At 50.2% G+C, this 20,661-nt stretch overlaps 8 protein-coding genes across 8 annotated transcripts; 6 read left to right on the forward strand and 2 right to left on the reverse strand.

The window, feature by feature from the left end:
- The first annotated feature begins 123 nt into the window (after positions 1-123).
- Positions 124-4,331, forward strand: DEU56DRAFT_783320 (SNF2 family N-terminal domain-containing protein). The gene is made up of 21 exons (XM_041352146.1): positions 124-530; positions 591-1,250; positions 1,300-1,517; positions 1,569-1,637; positions 1,691-1,814; positions 1,865-1,987; positions 2,046-2,217; positions 2,275-2,334; positions 2,385-2,410; positions 2,459-2,581; positions 2,632-2,785; positions 2,838-2,859; positions 2,907-3,120; positions 3,170-3,436; positions 3,490-3,550; positions 3,602-3,714; positions 3,767-3,776; positions 3,828-3,976; positions 4,031-4,057; positions 4,118-4,135; positions 4,191-4,331. The coding sequence occupies exons 1-21, from the start codon at positions 195-197 to the stop codon at positions 4,194-4,196; spliced, it is 2,952 nt and encodes a 983-aa protein (XP_041211912.1). The 5' UTR covers positions 124-194; the 3' UTR covers positions 4,197-4,331.
- Positions 4,332-5,500: 1,169 nt separating this feature from the next.
- Positions 5,501-6,699, forward strand: DEU56DRAFT_978218 (uncharacterized protein; the record flags this gene model as incomplete). Its single annotated transcript, XM_041359682.1, has 2 exons — positions 5,501-5,746; positions 5,806-6,699. 2 exons carry the CDS (start codon positions 5,501-5,503, stop codon positions 6,697-6,699), a joined length of 1,140 nt encoding a protein of 379 aa, XP_041211913.1.
- An 802-nt stretch (positions 6,700-7,501) lies between these two features.
- Positions 7,502-8,471, reverse strand: DEU56DRAFT_730534 (translation protein SH3-like domain-containing protein; the record flags this gene model as incomplete). Its single annotated transcript, XM_041348173.1, has 5 exons — positions 7,502-7,543; positions 7,600-7,741; positions 7,794-8,216; positions 8,265-8,380; positions 8,430-8,471. 5 exons carry the CDS (start codon positions 8,469-8,471, stop codon positions 7,502-7,504), a joined length of 765 nt encoding a protein of 254 aa, XP_041211914.1.
- A 344-nt stretch (positions 8,472-8,815) lies between these two features.
- DEU56DRAFT_783327 (uncharacterized protein) lies at positions 8,816-12,405 on the forward strand. The gene is made up of 6 exons (XM_041352147.1): positions 8,816-8,891; positions 8,941-9,934; positions 9,988-10,044; positions 10,095-10,161; positions 10,213-10,992; positions 11,043-12,405. Exons 2-6 carry the CDS (start codon positions 9,177-9,179, stop codon positions 12,111-12,113), a joined length of 2,733 nt encoding a protein of 910 aa, XP_041211915.1. The 5' UTR covers positions 8,816-8,891; positions 8,941-9,176; the 3' UTR covers positions 12,114-12,405.
- DEU56DRAFT_783329 (uncharacterized protein) lies at positions 12,316-13,920 on the forward strand. Its single transcript, XM_041352148.1, has 7 exons — positions 12,316-12,334; positions 12,393-12,624; positions 12,677-12,875; positions 12,957-13,148; positions 13,237-13,479; positions 13,551-13,618; positions 13,679-13,920. The coding sequence occupies exons 2-7, from the start codon at positions 12,566-12,568 to the stop codon at positions 13,746-13,748; spliced, it is 831 nt and encodes a 276-aa protein (XP_041211916.1). The 5' UTR covers positions 12,316-12,334; positions 12,393-12,565; the 3' UTR covers positions 13,749-13,920.
- A 71-nt stretch (positions 13,921-13,991) lies between these two features.
- Positions 13,992-16,166, reverse strand: DEU56DRAFT_881880 (uncharacterized protein). Its single transcript, XM_041356113.1, has 2 exons — positions 15,440-16,166; positions 13,992-15,388 (listed from the first exon to the last, which is right to left on the reverse strand). Exons 1-2 carry the CDS (start codon positions 15,813-15,815, stop codon positions 14,247-14,249), a joined length of 1,518 nt encoding a protein of 505 aa, XP_041211917.1. The 5' UTR covers positions 15,816-16,166; the 3' UTR covers positions 13,992-14,246.
- Positions 16,167-16,297: 131 nt separating this feature from the next.
- On the forward strand, positions 16,298-17,868 carry DEU56DRAFT_102683 (UAA transporter). Its single transcript, XM_041344563.1, has 3 exons — positions 16,298-16,436; positions 16,492-16,875; positions 16,931-17,868. The coding sequence occupies exons 1-3, from the start codon at positions 16,378-16,380 to the stop codon at positions 17,613-17,615; spliced, it is 1,128 nt and encodes a 375-aa protein (XP_041211918.1). The 5' UTR covers positions 16,298-16,377; the 3' UTR covers positions 17,616-17,868.
- DEU56DRAFT_102670 (mitochondrial carrier domain-containing protein) lies at positions 17,754-19,279 on the forward strand. The gene is made up of 7 exons (XM_041344562.1): positions 17,754-17,927; positions 17,976-18,211; positions 18,266-18,354; positions 18,413-18,511; positions 18,582-18,775; positions 18,824-18,916; positions 18,964-19,279. Exons 1-7 carry the CDS (start codon positions 17,892-17,894, stop codon positions 19,189-19,191), a joined length of 975 nt encoding a protein of 324 aa, XP_041211919.1. The 5' UTR covers positions 17,754-17,891; the 3' UTR covers positions 19,192-19,279.
- Positions 19,280-20,661: the final 1,382 nt, after the last annotated feature.

Consider the following 20,661-nt stretch of genomic DNA (forward strand, 5'->3'; position numbering starts at 1 on the left):
TAAATTTTGGCCCGTACGGCAAACGCGCTTGTGGCTGCAATACATGTTACCACGTGATACTACCGAATGGAGCGAAAGACCAATAAATTGAGTTTAGGTTGTCCGCGAATTGCCCGCGCGTCTCGCTGAAGTTTTTTGCTCAGTCGCGACGGAAATGCCCTTTGTTTCTGTTCTCCCACCTTAGCACTGCTATTATGGTCTCCACGAGAAGCAATGGCGCCCGTAGTGTTCGCACACCCGCAACTACGACTACAGGCACTCCAAGCACGTCCGTGTCTCCCCTGCTTAGTGGCGAAAATTCTGCTGTACCTGAAACCCCTGACACCTCCGACGTCGGTGAGGATCCAGTGGTCACGAAAGTCGCAACGAGATCACTTGCAGCAAACCTTATGAATACGCGGAAGCGCCCTACAGAAGATGCAGACGAAGACGAAGACCTCGCGGCTAGACCGGTTGCGACTAAACGGAGGGTCATTCAAAAGGCGTTTTTCGTTGAGATACCCATTAAACATTCGACCTTGAACTCAAAGGCGAGAACGCAGTCTTTAGTAGTTCCGCCCAGCCGCATACTAAATATTATCAATGTACAGCAACAAGCAACACCTGTTAAAGGCAAAGGGCGAGTTGTTACCTCCAACGACCAGCTTCCCTCAGAGGATGAGGACCTCTCCGACGGCTCGGAGTATATTGAGTCGGATGATGATGTCCCTCTCCCCTCAAAGAACGTGGATGACGTCATCTCGAGTTCTGAGGGATACGAGTCAGAGGGTGACGAAGAATTGATGGTTGCTGCTGCCATTGAGTTGTCCCGTGAAACAGCACGGCTCGCTGCTCAAGAATACTCGGGAGTCGGCTCTTCCTCTAGAACTATCGTTGCGTCGCCAAGCCTCAAGATTACCAAGAAAGGTGCTGCTGCTGAACGTCGCCTGACACAGTCCGGTAGCAAGACCAAAGTCAAGGGAAAAGGAAAAGATCGTTCTGCGGGCAGTGAGGATGGGGATTTCATGCTCGCAAACAGCGATTCAGCACTATCGGCCTTGAGTTCAAGCGAAGAGGAAGTCCCGGTTTCCAAGGGCAAAGGAAAAGGAAAAGCTACGAAGAAGGGTAAAGACAATAGGAAGTTTATCGACACCGAACCCATGACTTGGGTAGAGCGGTCTCAGCAGCGCCGTCTGCAAGCAGCCGAAAGGAGGGCCAACAAGTCAGAGGAGTATGCATTAATGCAAGAGCTTGGCCGAAAGTTAACTTATGTACGGTGCCCTTTTCCTGCTAGAACGTTTACCCTAATTGTCAGCGCAGGCTGAGAAATCTTCCTTGGCACTCAAGAAGTATCACCCTGAGCTCAAGGACGTCTGGGGTAACATCGAGTCCAGCATCCCCATCGTCGTACCGGAGAGAGCTGAACAGCCTGCTGGTTTGAAGGTCACGTTGCTTCCATTCCAGCGGGAATCACTCTCCTGGATGCGTAAACAGGAGAAAGGGCTCTGGCATGGCGGCATGCTAGCAGACGAGATGGGGTATGTTTCTTCAACTTCCAGTGTACACCAGTTTGAGCGCGCTCCTTACAGCATGGGCAAGACTATTCAAATGATATCTCTCTTTGTGTCGGACTTGAAGCGTCCGAACCTCGTTGTTGCGTATGTATCCACCGTTTAGTTGTGTTATCATGTCATAATCACATGCTACACAGGCCAACTGTTGCTATAATGCAATGGCGAAATGAGATCAATACTCACACAGAGGGGATGAATGTCTTGGTATGGCATGGCGCGTCTCGTCTCAACAACCCCAAGGAACTGGAGAAATACGACGTTGTTAGTTCCAGCTTCAAAATTCTCTTATGTCTCTGTTCTAATGCAACCAGGTGCTCACTACTTACGCTGTGATGGAAAGTTGCTTCAGGAAGCAGCAGAGCGGCTTTAAGCGGAAGGGGCTTATTGTGAAGGAACCTTCGCCTCTTCACCAGATTAAATGGAACCGAATTATTGTACGATCAGCTCATTTTTACAACTTTATTTTTATCATTGCTGATAATTTTCTGACAGCTTGACGAAGCGCACAACATCAAAGAACGCCAAACCAATACTGCCAAGGCATCCTTTGAGCTTGAGAGCAATTACAAATGGTGTCTATCCGGAACGCCCCTGCAGAATCGTGTTGGAGAGCTATACAGTCTCGTCCGTTTCCTCGGGGGTGATCCGTTCTCTTTTTATTTCTGTGCGGCGCGCGTTTTTGCATTCGTCTTTTGAGTTACTGACCTGAGTATCGTAACAGGTAAGAAATGTGCTTGCAAATCGCTTCATTGGAGGTTTACAGATAAAAGGCATTGTGACGGTAAGATTCTGTGTTCCTACTCCAAACGCTCATTTTATATTTTACAACAGACTGTGGTCACAGCCCGATGCAACATGTAAGTCGCCATCACAATATGCAAACTTTGCTAACCAGGGTCATTTAGACCTGTTTCTGGAATAACGAGATTTTGACGCCTATTCAGAAACACGGCATGGAAGGGCCAGGCAAGATTGCTTTTAAGAAGCTACGCATTCTCCTTGATAGGATGATGCTCCGTAGAACCAAGGTCGGACCCACCCTTTTACTCGTGTGCTTGAAAATGAATCGCTGCGACAGATTCAACGAGCTGATGACTTGGATTTACCTCCTCGCATGGTTATCGTACGACGGGATTACTTCAGTCCTGAAGAGAAAGAGCTTTACCTTTCGCTCTTCTCAGACGCGAAACGCCAGTTCAGCACTTACGTTGACTCTGGAACGGTTTTGAACAGTGAAGTCACTTTTTGGAAAGTTGGATCTGACTGCTGACGCTATTCCATCAGATTATTCCAACATCTTCAGTTTGTAAGCCCTTTGTGCTCTCACCTCGTTTGATTCTAAAGATCCTGTAGACTGACTCGCATGAGGCAAATGGCTTGCCACCCAGACCTTGTGCTCCGCAGCAAGACTAACGGGACCCAGTTCTTGGGCTCTGACGAGGCTGGTGAAGCCACAATCTGTAGGCTCTGCAGTGATGTGGCGGAGGATGCTATCAAGGCCAAATGCCACCATATATTCGACCGAGAGTGCATGAAACAGTATTTAAGCACAGCTGGAGACATGACGGTCAGTTTTGTTCCTTATCAAAAAAATTTGGAGTTCTGATTTCTCTAAGCCTGACTGTCCTGTTTGTCATCTCCCTCTTACTATCGACCTCGAGGCTCCCGCGCTCGAACTTGAAGCAAATATTCCTTCTGCTCGACAAGGAATCTTGGGGCGACTCAACATCGAGACTTGGCGGTCTTCCTCCAAGATCGAGGCTCTCGTCGAGGAACTTTCTAATCTTCGCTTGCAAGACAACACGACTAAAAGTATCGTGTTTAGTCAGTTTGTCAACTTTCTGGATTTGATCGCCTTTAGGCTACAAAAGGCGGGCTTTTCGGTGCGCATGGTCCCAGGAGTTTTTCTGAATTTTGACGCCAAAACCTTGCGTAGATCTGTCGACTTGAAGGAACCATGAGCCCTCAAGCTCGCGATGCGACCATTCAACACTTCAGTACGTCGGACCGTCACCTACCGATTTTGTTTTCCTAAATTGTTTCCCCAGTGAACAATGTTGGGGTTACTGTATTTCTAGTCAGCTTGAAAGCTGGTGGAGTGGCATTAAACTTGACGGAAGCATCCCGAGTGTATCTCATGGACAGCTGGTGGAATCCTGCGGCAAGTTCTCGTCACTACTTATCTCATCCTCAGCTGACTCTTGCTATTCCAGGTCGAATATCGTACGCAAATTGACTCATTGCACCTCTTGCACCTGCTGATTTTCACTGTAGAAGCTATGGACCGTATTCACCGTCTCGGACAATACCGTCCTATTCAGGCCATCAAACTTGTCGTTGAAGACAGCATCGAAAGGCGGATCGTCCAATTGCAGGAGAAGAAATCAGCGATGGTGGATGCCACGCTGTCTACTGATGATTCTGTGAGTACTTGTGGCTAGCAGCTGAGACGTTCATGAATGCTTACTATGGCCTAGGCGATGGGACGGTTGACACCAGACGATGTAAGTGCTGAAGTTCTTTCTGTCGCATGACACATGGCTGATTTTACTTGTGTAACCTAGTTGAGCTTCTTGTTCAGAGTGCGTCCGCTTTTCTTGACTCGTCCGACTTTGCTTACCTTTTGTCTGCCAACAGCTGTAGCTTATATATTGTTTACGAACGTACTGTACACACCCTGCCTTTTACAGGCAGTAGAATAATACGCTGTCGTTTCTGATTCTACACGGAATATATCTGATTTACGAAGACCTGCTAATCATTTTTTAGCAATTGTTGTTACAGATCTTGATGATGATCATCGTGCTTGTTTGCGCGCATCGGGTGAAGATCCTGGATCGTTAGCCCACAGGAAAGTCTTCGACGTCGACGCCGTCTGATATAATGGAACCAAAGTATAGATGCGGCACTGCGTAGGAACCATGGAATAAACTACAACCGCGGCGGGTGCGCGCAAGGCATGGCACAAGCTTATTTCTAGTATATTTATCTGGTAAGTATTGATACAAGAATGTGATCAAAGCTGATGTTGATTTGGTTAGCACGTGACCTGGACGCGTCGCGTTTGTGAATGCCAATCTCCTCCCTCTAGAGTTCTCCCCATCTCACCGCTCTTGCCAATGAATATAAAACGCGGGCGTCCGACTCCAGTCATCAGTAAATTTGAGGCTGGCCGGAAGCTGACACTGGCGGGCGCGTAATTAGCTGTCAGCGTCATCAACTTTGCTGTCCTCATCTCACAGTACATGCTCATGACGCGCCATGACGTAGGGCAGTGTCGGTCACCGCTGGTAATCATTACGGGAGGCTGACTCTCCCAAAGGTATAAATACCTGCCCGCCCGGGCTTTCTCTTCTTCATCAGCCTTGACCTCCTCCCTCCGAGTTGCCAGCGATCCTTCATCGTCACCATTGACCCTTTGACAATTGCGTGTCACGGACGATTATATTTCGTTGTCTTGTCACTGATCGTTTCATTGTCTTGCTCTCTCGCTTTCCTGCTCTCTCGCCGGCTTGCTCTCTCGTCGTCTTGCTCTCTCGTCGTCTCGCTCTTTCGCCGTTGGTACAGCCATGTCACATATTCTCCTCCTTCTCCCGCCTAAAAGTGAGTTACCGCCCTACGCCAACACTACATCCTTCTTATTACCTCTCCTTCCAGAATATCGAAAAGCCCAACGTTGGCCGCGTTGATGAAAAAAAATATTCTCTCTCTCGAACCTCGCCCTCGCTGGCGCCGCCTACCTTTCTCCCCTCCCGCCCGCTCATCTAGCTACGCTGCACATCCACCCATTATTATTCAACGTCGGACACTCGGCGTGCGGTGGCTCTGCATTCAAGCTCGATGGCGTAGCATCAGTAAGTCTTGTCTTCCTCACGTTCTCTGAACCTCAGTCTGACTCTCATCATTCCTCCAGTCTGACCGCAGTCGCTCTTTCTACTGGATGACGGATGCGTCACCATCTCTCGTTCTGCCTAAGTCTGTCGTCCGACAGCCGCCGCTCTTTCTACTGGATCGCGGATGCGCCTTCCATCTCCCGTTCTGTCTCTCTTTCCGAACATAAGCCTGTCGTCCGACAGCAGCCGCTCTTTCTACTTGATGACGGATGCGTCACCATCTCCCGTCCTGTATCTCTTTCCGTTGAACATGCGGACGCACCCGCTGCTTCTCCCGCCCGCTCATCTAGCTTGGCATCAGTAAGTCTCGTATTCCTCAATTTCTCTGAACCTCAGTCTAACTCTCATCATTCCTTTAGTCTGACCAAAGTCGCTCTTTCTACTGGATGACGGATGCGTCACCATCTCCCGTTCCGTCTGTCTTTCCGCTGAACATCACTACAAGCCTGTCGTCTGACAGCAGTCGCTCTTTCTACTGGACGACGGATGCGTCACCATCTCCCGTTCCGACTCTATTCCCGAACATCCTCAAGCCTGTCGTTCGACAGCTGTCGCTCTTTCTACCGGATCGCGGATGCGCCTTCCATTTCACATTTCCCTCTTTCTTCATTTATCGTCCGACCCACGTCGCACCTTCGTATACCCCTTTTACCTTTCTCTTTCATCATATTTATTGTCCGACCCATGTCACTCCTTCATATACCCCTTTTACCTTTCTCCTTCCTCATATTTATCGTCCGACCCACGCCGCTCCTTCGACATATACCCCTTTCACCTTTCTCTTTCCTCATATTTATCGTCCGGCCCACGCCGCTCCTTCGACATATACCCATTTCTCCTTCCTGTTTCATTTTTCGTCCGACCCACGTCACTCCTTCAACATATACCCATTTCTCCTCTCTGTTTCATTCATCGTCCGACCTTCAACATATACCCATCTCTCCTCTCTGTTTCATTCATCGTCCGACCCACGTCGCTCCTTCAACATATACCCATTTCTCCTTCATCGTCCGACCCACGTCACTCATTCAACGTATACCCATTTCTCCTTCATCGTCCGACCCACGTCACTCCTTCAACATATACCCCTTTCACCTTTCACCTTTCGTTTTCATCTCATCTACCGCCCCGATCACCGTCATTCCCCTCATTCTTTCGCTATCACTTTCTCTCAGCTCTTCTTCCAAGCCTCGAGCCCGCCCGCCCGCTCCTGCACTCTGCCACGGACGCCGGCGCGGGACGGCCTACACTAATTCGAGCACCACAGCCTACGCTATCTGTTCCCTCATCCCAAGCCTCGAGCCCGCCCGCCCGCTCCTGCACTCTGCCACGGACGCCGGCGTGGGACGGCCTACACTAATTCGAGCACTACAGCCTATTTATGCTTTATAACCTCATGACATTCAAGACTTTATGACATTACGACTTTATGACATTACGACCTTATGACATTACGACTTTTATGACATTACGACTTTATGACTTTACGACTTTATGCCCCATGCCACTTTTCATCTATGCCCTATGCCACCTTTTCTTTGTCTCTCACCATATGCCCCATGCCACTTTTTCTTTCTCTCCCAATATGCCCCCCATGCCACTTTTTCCTCGTCATACCATATGCCCCTTTTCCCTTGTCATACCATATGCCCCATGCCAATTTTTCCTTGTCTACTATATACATAAAACAACATGATTTTAAACCGTGTGCGCTTTGAGATTAAGTTGAAGTTACAGACTTACAGTCTTCGTCTTTTGAACTATCTAACTCACACGCAGCTTGGACTATATCCAGTCGATTGACTCAGGCTCCACGTTAGGAAGCGTCTCGTTCTTAGTATACAATGCCGAGACAAGACGGACAATCTCTACTATTCATCCGTCAACCAATGAAATCCAACGGAGACGCAGGCCCATTATCACACGGTGCTAAATAGCATGTCAAGGGCAGTGCGCATGATCGTAGGGCATATGCGGATGCATACAAGTATTTTGAGGGATGTAAGAGGTCGTAAAGCATAGCAAGTGACATGTAGAAAAAAACCATCCGACCTCTTAAACCTCCTTGACCTTGACGGTACCACGGAGCAGACCAGTCTACCCAAATCATTCAGCATGCACGAAAATGAGAAGAGTCTCCGAAATGAACATACCCGACGAGCGGCAATAAGACCGACTTTCTGTCCAGGAACTGCGGAGCGGGGAACTGTCGAAGCTTTTCCAATGTGCTGGTGGTTACCACCACCGTGAGGATGGTCGACGGGGTTCATAGCCACACCACGAGTGCGAGGCCAGCTGTGAAATTATGTGAGTAAACAGACAAACAGTGTCGCCGCTGTTCACCCACCTGTTACGCTTAGCCTTGTATTTGTGATATGCGCGACCGGCCTTGAGCAATGGCTTGTCGATACGTCCACCACCAGCAACGATTCCAACAGTCGCACGTGCACCCCCAGCCACGGTCTTCTTTGCACCACTAGGGAGACGAATACGGGTCTTGTTGTCCTCTGGCGAGTGACCGATGACGGTTGCGTAGTTGCCTGAGGTACGAGCGAGGGCACCACGGTCTCCAACTTTCTCCTCGACGTTGCAGACGATGGTACCTTCTGGGCATTGGCTCACGGGGAGGACGTTACCGACGGTAAGGGCGGCCTTCTTTCCGCAGTATACGAATGAGCCGGTGTGCATGCCCTCTGTTGCGATGAAAGTCTCCTTGCGGAGCTTGTAGCGGTAGGGGTCACGGAATACGACGCGTGCGAGGGGTGCGCCGCTAGAATGTATGTGAGGAAAATAATGGAATGGAGTGTGTGGTCCTTACCGGCCAGGGTCGTGGATGATTTCTTTGACGATACCCCGGACGTAGCCATTGCGTTCTGCGAAATCGAGGGTACGAAGCTTTGCGGGTGCTTTGTTGTGGTGGGTGTGCGCCTTGAACTAGATGGGGTGTAAAGATCTGAGTAGGGATAGAAGTGGGGGAACATACGATGGCGTGCGAGCGCCTCTGAGCCCTGATAACCCTACCCATGGTTTATCTGTAAAGAGTGATGAGTTGAATGCGCATAAGGTATCCGATGCAAGTGCAAGTCATCCAGCCGATTCTGCATCGATTTGGACGCGATTTTGGACCAGTGTGAACAGGACGTTCGTGCGATGGAACCCGGAGCAGTGATTTGTACGGCGTACTCACATTATTGTGTCTTTGGGACTCGGAGTAGACTGTGGGGGTTGGCGTACAGTGCAGTGAAGCGGTATGTCGAAGCGGCGCCACAAATCTCGGCAATTCCCGGTAGGGTTGTGAGTAATACGTATTTCCGAGGAGAAGATATGTTTAACATGAATATAAGGGGGACTTGGACTCGCGATGTCAAAGGGGACGATGTCGATGGCATTGACTGGGTTCTAGAGTGATAACGAAGAAACTAGGTTGGACTGATCTACCTCAAGGGTCGGTACGCACTAAATGGTTGTCGGTGTGGCGTTGAATACTTGTTCAGGTACATAAAAAAGTCACACGGGGGGTGTTTGTTCTCTCATCGCTCGAAAACGTTTTCAAGGTGTCACTTCAATTATTTCCCTGGGCAATAACTCGGCGGATACCTTGTCATATCCTTGGTCTGGTCTGGTCTCTGTTCCAGCTGGCTTGTCAACCTAGGAATAATATCTTGTAACTTTGGGTCACTTTTCCGGTTAACGACCAATCCTCCGTCTACCAAGTTGCAAGGGAAAGGATATGATCCATCTCGATCGTAACCGCAATGAACTAGATTCAGCAGTTCAAAATTCAAATCTAATCTTACCCGAAGATCATTCAGCTTTCTCCTGGGTCACAGACATAACACATGACGACGAGCACCACAATTACTTCGCAAACTCTTTGTCCGACTTAGCTGATCATCATCCCCACCCAGAGGGTAATCCTACTCCATCTCCACCTCATCCAGCTGACGACAAGAGTTCGTCCCTTTCCCCTCCTCCAGAATACCCTTCCCCTCAAATTAAACGCAAGTCACCACCACAACAAGATAAACATGACCCAGAACCAGACCAAGAAGACGACGGCGATGGTTCCTATTCGCGACAGCTAACGCCCCTCACGGACCTATCAGCAGTTGCAGATGGTGACGAAAGTTTGGATTTTGAAAAGAAGGACGGTAGTACAGGCGAAATAGAGTCAGGGCCTCCAGACCAGAATGGCGACCTAATCCCAGACAACATAGACAATCGTTGGGCAGAAAAACGCGCTATCAATGGTACAATATCTCCGGCCCGCTCAATCCCCAGTTCTCCCGCAAGGCAGCCCATGGCCATACCCGTTGCAGGTCCCTCTCAAAGACTTGGCCCATCCGCTGGTCCTTCTCACTCAAGACGACCGTCAAGGGAAATGGTTTCGATCAGTCAACTCCCATCCCCAAACATTTCAGCAGCGAAATTGGCTGACGGCGAACCAAAAGTCGTCCGCATTTTGGAAATCAACTCAGAGCTGCTAAAGTTCGTTCATACTCACTTTCTCCACCCTCCAACTCACCTTGTTGGCACTTTAGAGTCTGTATGGAATTTCAGACACGTGGCGTACCCCCGAATGACACTCGCTTCTCCCAGTAAGCACCCATTTATTTTATAAAATAACGCTGACCATTTAAACCATCAGTTTTGCCAATCGCATACAAGTCAACTTGACCTGGCTAGCAGCAGCTGCAGATCATAATCGATGTAACGTATGTGTCCTTTGTCGCGTCTCTCGAGCCGCTTACTTAGTCTCTTTATAGGATCCTAGACTCGTATTGCCCGCAATGGATCCTCCTACTCCCGTTGAATTCGTTTCCATGGAACGAATACATCACCTCTATGCTGATTTACCGACCTTATTTGCAAAGGAACTCGCACGACGGCAGCTCGCTTCTGGCGCTCAATACTCCCCTACCACATCCACTGCACTTCTAAATGGCACATTAAAGCGCAGCCGACCAGACGACATGGCAGACCTCATGAACAAAAGACGCGATATGGGTGAGACGAAACCACAAATCATGCAACCACCCGCAATTCCATCCATATCGATATCCGGTGCTGGCCAGCGCACAAGCCCAATATCCACCTTCCCTCCAGCCATCCATCCAAATATAGCCCTCGCCAGCACACCTACCATGCCCCAGAGTCCCCGTGTCTCTAGTCCCATGCCTCCACCATTGTCCGCCCCTTCACTACCCTTCGGTGCCACTGAAGCATCAATAGCGGCCACAACACGTAATCGGGCAAGGGAGATGCAGATCCATCAAGCACGAGAGAACCAACTCCGAGCAGCGCAGATGCAACAAATGCAATCCCCGAGGCAGATTTCCCCTCCTGATTCCTCCCCACGAATGCCACAAAATTCTGCACCGGCCCCACAGCAACATCCGCATCCATATGGGCCTAATCCTAATGCTCCAGCGATGCAGATCCTCCAAAATCCCAGCCATCCCCTGATGGTGTATCTTGTATCCCAAATCCCCAATTTCACCTCTCTGCCATTGCATCAACAGTTGCAGAAGCTCACGAATTTTCAGGTAAGTGATCGTGCCGTGTTTGCGAACTAGAATATTGATGGTTCGTACAGAATATTCTAGCGCAGAAGCAGCAGCAGAATCCGTCCAATCAGCAACGACCGCCTATGCCTGGTCAAATGCCCGGTTTAGGACAGAATCCTTCCATGTCGCCTATGCCCAACGCCTCTATGCAAAGCGGCGGTCCAAGCCCAGTATCTCCCCTTGGCCAGCCATCACCTGTCTCATCCCAAGTCCAGCAGATGAGCGCCCAATCTCAGCAAAGCGGGATGTACCCATTCAGTAATCAAGGCCACAACGCGCCCAGCGTAGACCCTCGCATAGCAGCTTCGAATTTCTCGCAACAAATGTCCGGCAACATGGGCACAATGAACATGAACCAGCAACGGCAGCTCATGCTTATGCAACAAATGCGGAATTCCGGCGGGAACATGAACGCCATGAACCCGCAACAAGCATTTGCGATGCAGCAGCGGATGCCTCAGGGCGGACCGTCTCAAGTGGGCGGCTCACCAATGTCGGTCCCTGCAAATGATACGTTCCCAGCATTGCGCTCGAATTCGACTATTCCTGGAATTGCGCGGAGTGGACGCTCGCCTTCTGAAAGTGTGCATTCTCCCATGACGCCTCGCGCGCCGTCGAGGCTTTCGTCGCAACCTCCTATGCAGCCTGAAGAGTACCACCAGAGGGCGATGACGCAACAGGCACAGCCGGGCATGATGGGAACGCCGCAGAACGCCGGTTCTTTCCATCCGCAAATGCAGTATCATCAGTGGCCGAATGGCCAACAGCAGCAGCAGCAACAACAACAACAGCAGCAGCAGCAGCAGCAACAGCAACAGCAGCAGCAGCAGCAACAGCAGCAACTGTCGCTTGGAAGCCAAATGAACGGGTTTGGGATGAATCCTCAGGGAGGTGCAGGAACAGGAAACAGTCCATACGGCGGCTCAATCTCGCCATCTGGGCCCAACTGGCAACAGCAGAGCATGAACGGCTATTACCCCCAAAGTAATCAACGTCCACCCAACGTGCCTGGCGTCACCATGCAACAAAACATCAGTCCAGTAGGAGGAGACACGGCCAGTACAGGAGAATACGACATATTTAATTGGAATGGTCCATGAAGGCGATTCTGTTCTGGGGGTCCTAGGACGCTGATTATCACTTCGGTATTATCTTATTATTTGTTTTCGCGGCTTCAAAGCTGTCTTCTCTCGTGCTTTACTTACTACCGCACACACACGTACATGACTCTCTGCTTACTATACGTTGCTTTTTTTCGGTTTATAGTTTTTCCTTTTTTTTTTCTCCTCCCTCCCTGCTCTGCTCAGATCTGGAGTCGTGTGTCTGTATTTTGTAGAATTTTTTTCTATGAATTTAGATCTGATAAAGGTCTGGGGCAGGGCTGCCGTTTTCTTGTTGGACTGTGCTGTTAAATTATAGGGGGAACGCTATCGAGTGCCTGACCACACAGGTCTAAGTATAAGCGATTGGACATCGCCAGCACCTCAGGACACGGGTCAGGGTTATAAGCGCTTGGACTCTGCTACATACCCCAAGGTCGATACCTACCGCGATGGTTTTCACAAGACTCTCCTCAGACGAGAAAGACGCCTTTTTTGGGCTCTTAGACGAGTTGGCCGCATCTTTCGTCTTGTTCCTCTAATACACTGATCGTTGCTTGCAGGTACTTCCAGTCCCGCCCAGAGATACTTGCCAATGTTAACACAAGCACAAGCACTGGCAGCCGCGGTGACGATCCATCTGCAGCCGCTGCATCAGCCGTTCACCGCGCTCTCGCCAAAAACCCAGAAGTCACCTCCAAGCTCGTCTCTGCCGGAATGACGCACGGACTTGCAAAGTCCAATAACCCATATGCATCCACCGTACGTCTCATTCGCTGAAATGACCAGTCATGGTGACATCTGAACTTAACGATATCAATCAATCATGAAATCGTCGACCAGATAGCCAGTCATCCAGAAGTGAGCAACTCCGTAGGCAGAGTAGCAGCAGCATCGCTCTCATTCTCCGGAGGCAAATCCTTTCCATCTTCAAATCCTTCAAGATCCCTAGCCCCTTCCCTCCCATCACGCAGCTCCAGCGCACTCAGTGCATCCTCGTCAGGCTCCGAGATCGACAAACTAGTCACGAAAAAGGTCCGTACTCTCCCTCATCTCCCTCATGCCGGTGATACTTCCATTCAAATCCAACATCGTGACTGACACCCCCACTTTCGTATTTCAGTCCAGCATGTTGGGGGCATTCAAGAAAGCACCTACAGCGAACGTAGCTATACCACCTGCTTTCCAACAGCCCAAGACCACATACGGACCGCCTCCTGTTCGGCGTACGACGTCAGAAACGGCCACGGCTGAGCCTTCCAATGCGAGGTCCCCACCACCCATCCTCCCACGGCGTCAAGTCGAACCTGAACCCGAGGAACCACAAGGGGAGTGGGCCGAGGTGTTGTACGATTATAGTAGCGAGGTATGATGCACTCAGTTTGCAATTGATGCGTCGAGGCGGAGCTGAGCCAACTGCTTTTTTTCGTTTTGTAGGATCCTGGAGATTTGGAAGTTCAATCTGGCTCTCGTGTACTAGTCACTGCGAAATCTTCCGATGACTGGTGGGTTAACCTTGTCCTTGTATCTAGATGGTTGACGCCCGTCACTGACTTTTTGTCCAGGTGGACGGGTCAGATAGAGGGCCAAGGAAGGGAAGGATTGTTCCCTGCCTCATACGTGAAACTGTTGTAATCTTTATATCTGACGTCAATGCATACCACTATCGTTTCAAATGTGATGCGGTGGTCGAATGAGTGCAGGTCTACTCTCGCCGCCGGTCGTGACAAAGTTGTGGGACAGTATGCCATCACTGGTCGAGCAGGCGTCCCAAATACCACATTCAGGTAGACTCGCAATCTTATCGAGTCATCACAAACGGGATTGAAATCATAGTATATATTTATGCATACATCCACTGAACTACATGTAATCGACGAGCGGCGTGCATATCTGATAGATACAGAACGAGAGTAGGAATAGAGCTACAGTGGTGTCCGACGTCCATGTCACCGAGATGAGTGATGTGTCCGGGGAATGAGATGAAGAACGGGTCCGAGGGGTGGGTAACGTGGTGTCCAGAATACGATAGGAAATAGTGATGTGCCATGAAACAACGAGAAGATCGATGCAGAAATGAAGGGGTTGATTAAATGATGTATGAAAACACGTCCGTCACCAGCCGGTCGAGACTCAAACGTCAAGTAGATTCTGATTGGCCGTCGCTCGGAAGATCGCAGACCTCGAGTGCACCAGTCTATGGAACGCACTAGCCCCATGACCAGGGGCATGGCGTTCTGCTGGCTCGACAATGCTCACCGCAGGAAGACCCAGCGACCCCTTGCCAGAGAGGTCACATGTTGGCTTCTCTTTCTCCTGACCCTTGATCGCCGCGCTCCACATGCGACTAAGGAATCCGTTGGAAGACATGCTGACGCTTGCTTTCATACGAGAAGCAGGAACACCGGATCCGCCAGCGGAATCAGGGTCAGACTGATTCTGATTGTCGTTCGACGTGCCATATACGTAGGAGCTCGCTCGCTTACCGGGGACGGCGGCACGGTTGACGACTCTGATCGTGCATGTCTCCAAAGGCGCGGGTGGGTTTGGGGGAGAAGGGGAGTCGCCTGCTCGGACGGTCGCTATAGATCGAACTGAGCCTGCTTCGGATACTTTCCGTCCTTCTCTGTGTGCCTGAGGCGGGATACCACCCAGGACAAACTGTTTCCTCACAACGCTTGGCTTCTCGTCTGCCTCTTGCTCATCGTCGGAGACGCTGCTAGTTGAATCAGACGAAGAACCAGTGTCCTCTATCAACGATTCCATCTCGGAATCAGTTGCACTCAAGCTGTCGCAACTATGCACGCTCGATATCGGCGACGCGATGCAAGAAGCACGGCTCTGGGTACCTCCAAGACGGCTGCTCGAGAGTCGCCTTGCAATCCCGCGGACTGTGGACACAATAGATGATCCCATGGGAGGTGGAGGAGGAACTTCGCTAGGTGGAGTTGGTAACTGGGCCTGGGCACGCGCTTTGCCTGCTTTAGAGACTCGCTCGACCGCCGCCGCACGTGTTTCCTGCTGCTGGGGAGTGAGCGGGCAGACAATGCGCGTGGGCATGAAAGGTGCAAAGTGGATGCACGCTTCGTGCTCGTCGAAGCGGAGGTCATAGCCCAGTATGTAGAGAAGCTGTTCCTCCATGAGGTTCACCTCTGGGAGGTCGAAGTGTTCGGCGTATGTTGCCCAATGTATGTTTTTGGGAGATGAGTCGTTGAGGTACTTGGCTGCTACGATCAGCGTCGCAAGGAAGACACGGTGCCGGGTGCACGGTCGACCTGAAGAAAACGCAGTCAGAAATTGCATGGAAAATACTCGATGCTACGTACCCTTGGTCATGGCGGGCACCTTGACACGCACACGGTGCAAGTAAATGAGGGTGGTGAGTAGCGTGGGCACCTGGACGTTCGATCTGTTCACCAAACGAATGATGAAGCTCACGAGGCTCGGCAGTTTCGGCACCACTGGGACGGGAGCTGCGACATCCTGTGTCTCAGAGAAGGGGGCCTTGATTGGCGTCGTAGGGGGTGTTGGGAGGGCACTAGCAGCAGGAAGTTGCTCGTTGATCATGATGGCCCGCGACGCCTGATGGGCGATGTAGGAGATCATTTCCATTGAGACAGGCCTACGCATAAGATCTACAAGGTATGGATTGTGAAGGGACCTTGGGAGGAGAGACGCTGGGTGACGGCGGTCTAGGGACATTTCTGAAGGGAGTGGACGTAATAGAGATTGTTGTGTTGTTCCCGGCGGGGGGCAAATGAAGCAAAGAAAAGAAAAGACAAGGAGTAATATTCCCGCGGGGCGAGCTTATGAGGGGGCGGGATCTGGCGTGAATACCTGTCACAAACAACAAACAGCGCGACGCGCCGAGATCACGAGACTAAAATCAATATGGTAGATAACCGCCGGGACCAGCGACGAGGACGTTTACAGCAGGCTGCGCGGGCAGTGAGTGGAGCAGAGCACGGAGCAGAGGAAGACCAAATTCAAGACTCTGACCTTATAAACTTGAGGGCAATTATGAACGAGACTGCCCAGACTGAGCAGCGCAGTTATGACACAACTGTCGTAACCTTGTTCGTTTCAACGTCAAGATCATGCTGACAAAATGTTGACGTGGACAGTCAAGTATCCTGAGCCAGAGATTCAGCTGAACGTATTGATTGTACCAGTGAGCTAGTGGAGCGTTGCGGATCGAAAAAGCGTTATCCGCGAACCGCAGACCGCAGGCGCAGCAGCAGCTGCCGCATTTCCTGCTTTCTTCATGCTGTCATTATCAGACTGGATCACCACTCTTTCATTGGTGTTCGGAGGATGCTGCAGGTGAGTGAACTCACACTAGATATCATTCTGGCACTGATTCAGGAACGTGACCCAGTAATGCCATCACCCTAGAGCACATCACATCTCGATACCCGAACGCAGGCGTCCTGATCACCTTTTTCCAATTCCTCATTGTTTCATTGTATGGACTACCCAAGCAATTCACATTCAACAACCCTCCAGAATCCAAACACGTGGAGAACGGACTGAATGGCGTTGTATCTGATCCCAAAATACGACGTAGGAGTTGGATTCCTCGGCTAAAGAACCGGAGGGTACCTCTGCTACCTTATTTCATTCAGGTAGCACTGTTCTTCGTACTGTCGACTCTGAACAATGCTGCTTTTGCCTACGACATCCCTATGACTGTGCACATTGTGTTTCGTAGCGGTGGCATGATCATAAACATGATCCTGGGATGGATATTCACGAACAAGCGGTCAGTGTTTCGCCAGAGCATTTTCGACTCGTTGCTCACTCCCGAGAAATGGCAGATACACCACACGACAAGTCGCTTCTGTGCTTGTCGTCACAGCTGGCATCATAATGACCACGCTCTCTGCCTCAAAACCCAAAACGCATGCTGCCCAAATAGACGCACCTCACGCCTCACTCTACGCGTTGGGCATCTCCATCCTTGCCCTTGCCCTCATCCTCTCAGGTTTCCTGGGACTCATCCAGGACTGGGTCTTTGCACGATACATCGCACCCGCTCAAGCTGCTTCCGATCCCGCAGAACAATCTTCATGGCAGGAACATATGTTCTACCTCCACTCCCTCGCTCTTCCCTTGTTCTACTTCTCCAAAGACAACATATCGACGGAGCTCACGCGCATGAGTTCTAGTCCGCCTGTTTTTCTTTCCCTGCCGCAGTCTGGACCTCTTGCACCATACGAGGCGGGCCTCGTTGTGCCCTCAATATTTGTCTACCTCCTCCTGAACACGTGCACGCAACTCGTGTGTGTCGTAGGAGTCAACAGGCTCACTGGGCGCGTCTCTTCACTGAGCGTGACCCTGATACTTACGGTGCGCAAGGCTATCTCATTATTGCTGAGTGTCGCAGTGTATGGAGGTCAGGGAAAAACGGAGATGTGGGCCGGTGCGGCATTGGTATTTATAGGGACCATCGTTTATTCGACTGGAAGCAAGCCGAAAGACAAAACAGAGAAGAAAGACTAGCGGGGGCCATCGTATAATATCGATTGTTACTGAGATTTAACTTAGAGGCTATATCCAATACATACCATGTATTCACCTGTTCTTCGTTATGATCCGGTCGTACTGCTGTCTGATCATGCATGAAAGGTAGTACAGTGTAGTGCTGAACAAGAGCAACTGAGATGGATCACGAGGCTTAAAAATTGTTGACAGGTATGAAACAAGCGAGGCTGGTATTGATATTCAAATTCAGATTGGAACAACACCGGCTTCAGCAGCTGACAGTGCAGTCACTGCATGTCTCAGCCAAGTTTCTTTCCGACAACTGCACTAGTACGTTGAATCATTAACTTTCCATCCATCTCTGCTTAAATATCGTAGGACCATGCAGCAGCAGGCCTCGGAGCAGGCGTCGTCGCCGTCCTATGCATGCACCCTCTTGATCTCCTCAAAGTCAAGCTGCAGGTAGCTACAACAAACCCACAGGGTGGGGTCGGAAAAGCAATATGGAACTCTTTGCGTGAAATACATGCAAGTGAAGGGTGGAAAGGACTGTACCGAGGTGTAGGAACAAATGTTGCGGGGAACGCGTCGAGTTGGGGACTTTACTTTCTTTTGTGAGTTGCATTTCATCATTGCAAATTTCGGGGCACGACGTTGATATACTTCAGCTACAATATGCTGAAGAAGCGCGCAGCTGGAGATGACCCTAATTATAGGATGTCCCCGGGAGCATACCTACTTTGTTCCGCTCAAGCGAGTTCGCCCTTCCGTTCCCTTTTGTCTTTATCATGTTTTCTTAACTTTTATATCATTAGGCGCGGTCACAGCTATAATGACCAATCCTATATGGGTTGTGAAAGTCCGTATGTTCACGACCCGTGCCGATTCACCAACGTCATATCATGGCCTCTGGGGTACGCCCGCCTTCCTGTCTCAATCCCTGTTATTTCGCTTTGGTTTATTAATTATACCGTGTTATTTTAGACGGCCTTTCTTCAATATGGAGGCAAGAGGGGTTCTCTGGCTGGTGGAAAGGGACTAGTTTGGCTTTGTTCGGCGTGAGCAACGGTGCGGTGCAGTTCATGGCATACGAGGAGATGAAACGATGGGGCTTCGAACAAAAGCGAAAACGGTTTGCAAAGGCAGGAAAGGTGATGGGACCGGAGGACGATAAGCTCGTGAGTTTTTTGCCCTCTTCGTTGCCTCACTTTTGAGACGTCGGCCAGTCAAACACATCTTACACATTAATGTCTGGTGCGAGCAAGCTCTGGGCTCTTGCGCTTACTTATCCGTATCAAGTTATTCGCTCTCGAATACAGGTGAGACGATTCTTGTTTGCTGCGTCACGTCTTAATCCCCGTCCCAGAACAATGCTACCACTCACTTATACCCCGACATACCGACCACTATCAAACGCACTTGGCAAGGCGAAGGGGTTCGTGGGTTATATCGCGGGATGGGAGCGAACCTCGTGCGCGTTCTTCCTGGCACTTGCGTCACTTTTGTTGTATACGAGAACCTTGCATGGTTATTACGGACATCTGCAGCGCGAAGGGAAGCAAAAAGACGAGGCACGACTACCGAGCTGGAGTGAATCTACTTTTCAGCCACTAGTACTCGCCTCAAAGGTTATGGATTGTCCGGTCTCCCATGCCGCATTAATATTCCGTTTCCACCAACTATGTCATTTTTTCCAGTCCCATGACATCTTCCAACCGATATGCTTCATGACACCGACTCTGTGAATGCGGATCCTCGACAGGCTCATGTATGAGGCAGAGACTCTCCAACCTGTGTGGTATTTTCTCTGACACCAATGGTCTTCCTGGATGTCTGCCTTTTAACCCTCGATGGCCACCCGTGGCAACTTCGCTCTTCGTGATCTTCGCTGTGAATGCTGGCGGAACGATTTTCTGCTGCGTCAACTACAATGATGCGCTCTATTAAGTACGTACTTTTTCAATCCTAGGATTTAATCATCAAGCACTTCGCCACTCTAAGACGCTTGACTTGTAATGGCTTTGGGCGAGGTTGTACACTATGTGATCCAGCCTGCAGGCTGGCCACGATATCATTGCTTCCTTCTCAGGCTTGCCGCCCGTTCCACTGTCCCGACCAGCCAGGTAGCGAGCGTCACGTATTGAACTAACATCCGAATATCACTACGGCGAAGATGCAATGTTCATCATCTTAGAACGTGGCCAAATCTGATCGACTGACCTGCGACCCTTCTTGCCGCATATGTTATCTTGTCTAGAATTCATTCATTCAGATCCAGGACCAGTTCAGGGAACGAAGGACGAATCGATATATTCTCCAGTTCAAGGCAGATGCCTTTCTGCAGTACTACGTGCCAATAGGTGCCAGTCTTGCCGACGCCCGTAATATTATTCCCCCGCTTTGCAGCACTGCATTTAAATTTTAATCAATAAATTAATATTTGATATTACCAGAGACATGTGCGGGGATCTTCGCGTCCTGCGAGAGATAAGGTCATCTAATAAGTAGATGGTCGTGGGGAGGCTCTGAGGAAAGTGCCTCAATCTACGCGAATGTGCCAATTTCACCCACCCCCATGTTTCTCTTCCGAGATTCCAATGTGAATTCACCTTATTTACAGGTGTAAGTGTAAATTTATACCCCTCTATTTCACCATATACTCAGGTCGCCTTCAGAGAAAGCTGCTCCCTCCAGAGTCTTTTTTTCATCTCCAGATTTGCGGTCTTCATCATCCCATGGAAGAGGACCGCCTTAAGGAAGAGTTCGTTCTGACTAATCAACAATATTCAACGCATGGCATTGGCAAAAATTAGATCTCAATCAAAGCGGAGACGTACCCATGATATGAGTTACCGCCACAGGCATAGCCCAATCTTATGGTCAAAAGAACCGTCCATCGGTAGGATCACCATACCGTCCCTCTATCACCTCTGGCAAAGGCTGGTGCTGCCTTGGGCCCTCGGCTTCCTGCTTGACTTTGCGCCTTCTCCATGTGGCACGAGTTTAGGTTCAGCACGATATTCCTTCGTCCAGGTGTACCTTCAAGTATCTTGACACCGAGGCT

This window comes from Suillus clintonianus (genome assembly GCF_016758775.1).
Source record: "Suillus clintonianus strain FC179 chromosome Unknown DEU56scaffold_13, whole genome shotgun sequence".
Classification (NCBI taxonomy): Eukaryota; Fungi; Basidiomycota; class Agaricomycetes; order Boletales; family Suillaceae; genus Suillus; species Suillus clintonianus.

Bases quoted from the DNA above. Each gene is read 5' to 3' on its own strand.
- DEU56DRAFT_783329 (XM_041352148.1), top strand. From the start codon at position 12,566: ATGGTTTTCACAAGACTCTCCTCAGACGAGAAAGACGCCTTTTTTGGG. The intron at 13,149-13,236 runs GTCCGTACTCTC...TTCGTATTTCAG, and splicing joins ACAAACTAGTCACGAAAAAG to TCCAGCATGTTGGGGGCATT. The intron at 13,480-13,550 runs GTATGATGCACT...TTCGTTTTGTAG, and splicing joins TGTACGATTATAGTAGCGAG to GATCCTGGAGATTTGGAAGT.
- DEU56DRAFT_102683 (XM_041344563.1), top strand. From the start codon at position 16,378: ATGCTGTCATTATCAGACTGGATCACCACTCTTTCATTGGTGTTCGGA. The intron at 16,437-16,491 runs GTGAGTGAACTC...AACGTGACCCAG, and splicing joins GTGTTCGGAGGATGCTGCAG to TAATGCCATCACCCTAGAGC. The intron at 16,876-16,930 runs GTCAGTGTTTCG...GAGAAATGGCAG, and splicing joins TGGATATTCACGAACAAGCG to ATACACCACACGACAAGTCG.
- DEU56DRAFT_881880 (XM_041356113.1), bottom strand. From the start codon at position 15,815: ATGTCCCTAGACCGCCGTCACCCAGCGTCTCTCCTCCCAAGGTCCCTT. The intron at 15,389-15,439 runs GTACGTAGCATC...CGTTTTCTTCAG, and splicing joins GGTGCCCGCCATGACCAAGG to GTCGACCGTGCACCCGGCAC.
- DEU56DRAFT_783327 (XM_041352147.1), top strand. From the start codon at position 9,177: ATGATCCATCTCGATCGTAACCGCAATGAACTAGATTCAGCAGTTCAA. The intron at 9,935-9,987 runs GTTCGTTCATAC...TTGGCACTTTAG, and splicing joins ATCAACTCAGAGCTGCTAAA to AGTCTGTATGGAATTTCAGA. The intron at 10,162-10,212 runs GTATGTGTCCTT...GTCTCTTTATAG, and splicing joins CAGATCATAATCGATGTAAC to GATCCTAGACTCGTATTGCC.
- DEU56DRAFT_102670 (XM_041344562.1), top strand. From the start codon at position 17,892: ATGTCTCAGCCAAGTTTCTTTCCGACAACTGCACTA. The intron at 18,355-18,412 runs GTTCGCCCTTCC...TTATATCATTAG, and splicing joins ACTTTGTTCCGCTCAAGCGA to GCGCGGTCACAGCTATAATG. The intron at 18,917-18,963 runs GTGAGACGATTC...TCCCCGTCCCAG, and splicing joins TTATTCGCTCTCGAATACAG to AACAATGCTACCACTCACTT.
- DEU56DRAFT_783320 (XM_041352146.1), top strand. From the start codon at position 195: ATGGTCTCCACGAGAAGCAATGGCGCCCGTAGTGTTCGCACACCCGCA. The intron at 1,638-1,690 runs GTATGTATCCAC...CATGCTACACAG, and splicing joins CGTCCGAACCTCGTTGTTGC to GCCAACTGTTGCTATAATGC. The intron at 2,860-2,906 runs GTAAGCCCTTTG...AAGATCCTGTAG, and splicing joins TATTCCAACATCTTCAGTTT to ACTGACTCGCATGAGGCAAA.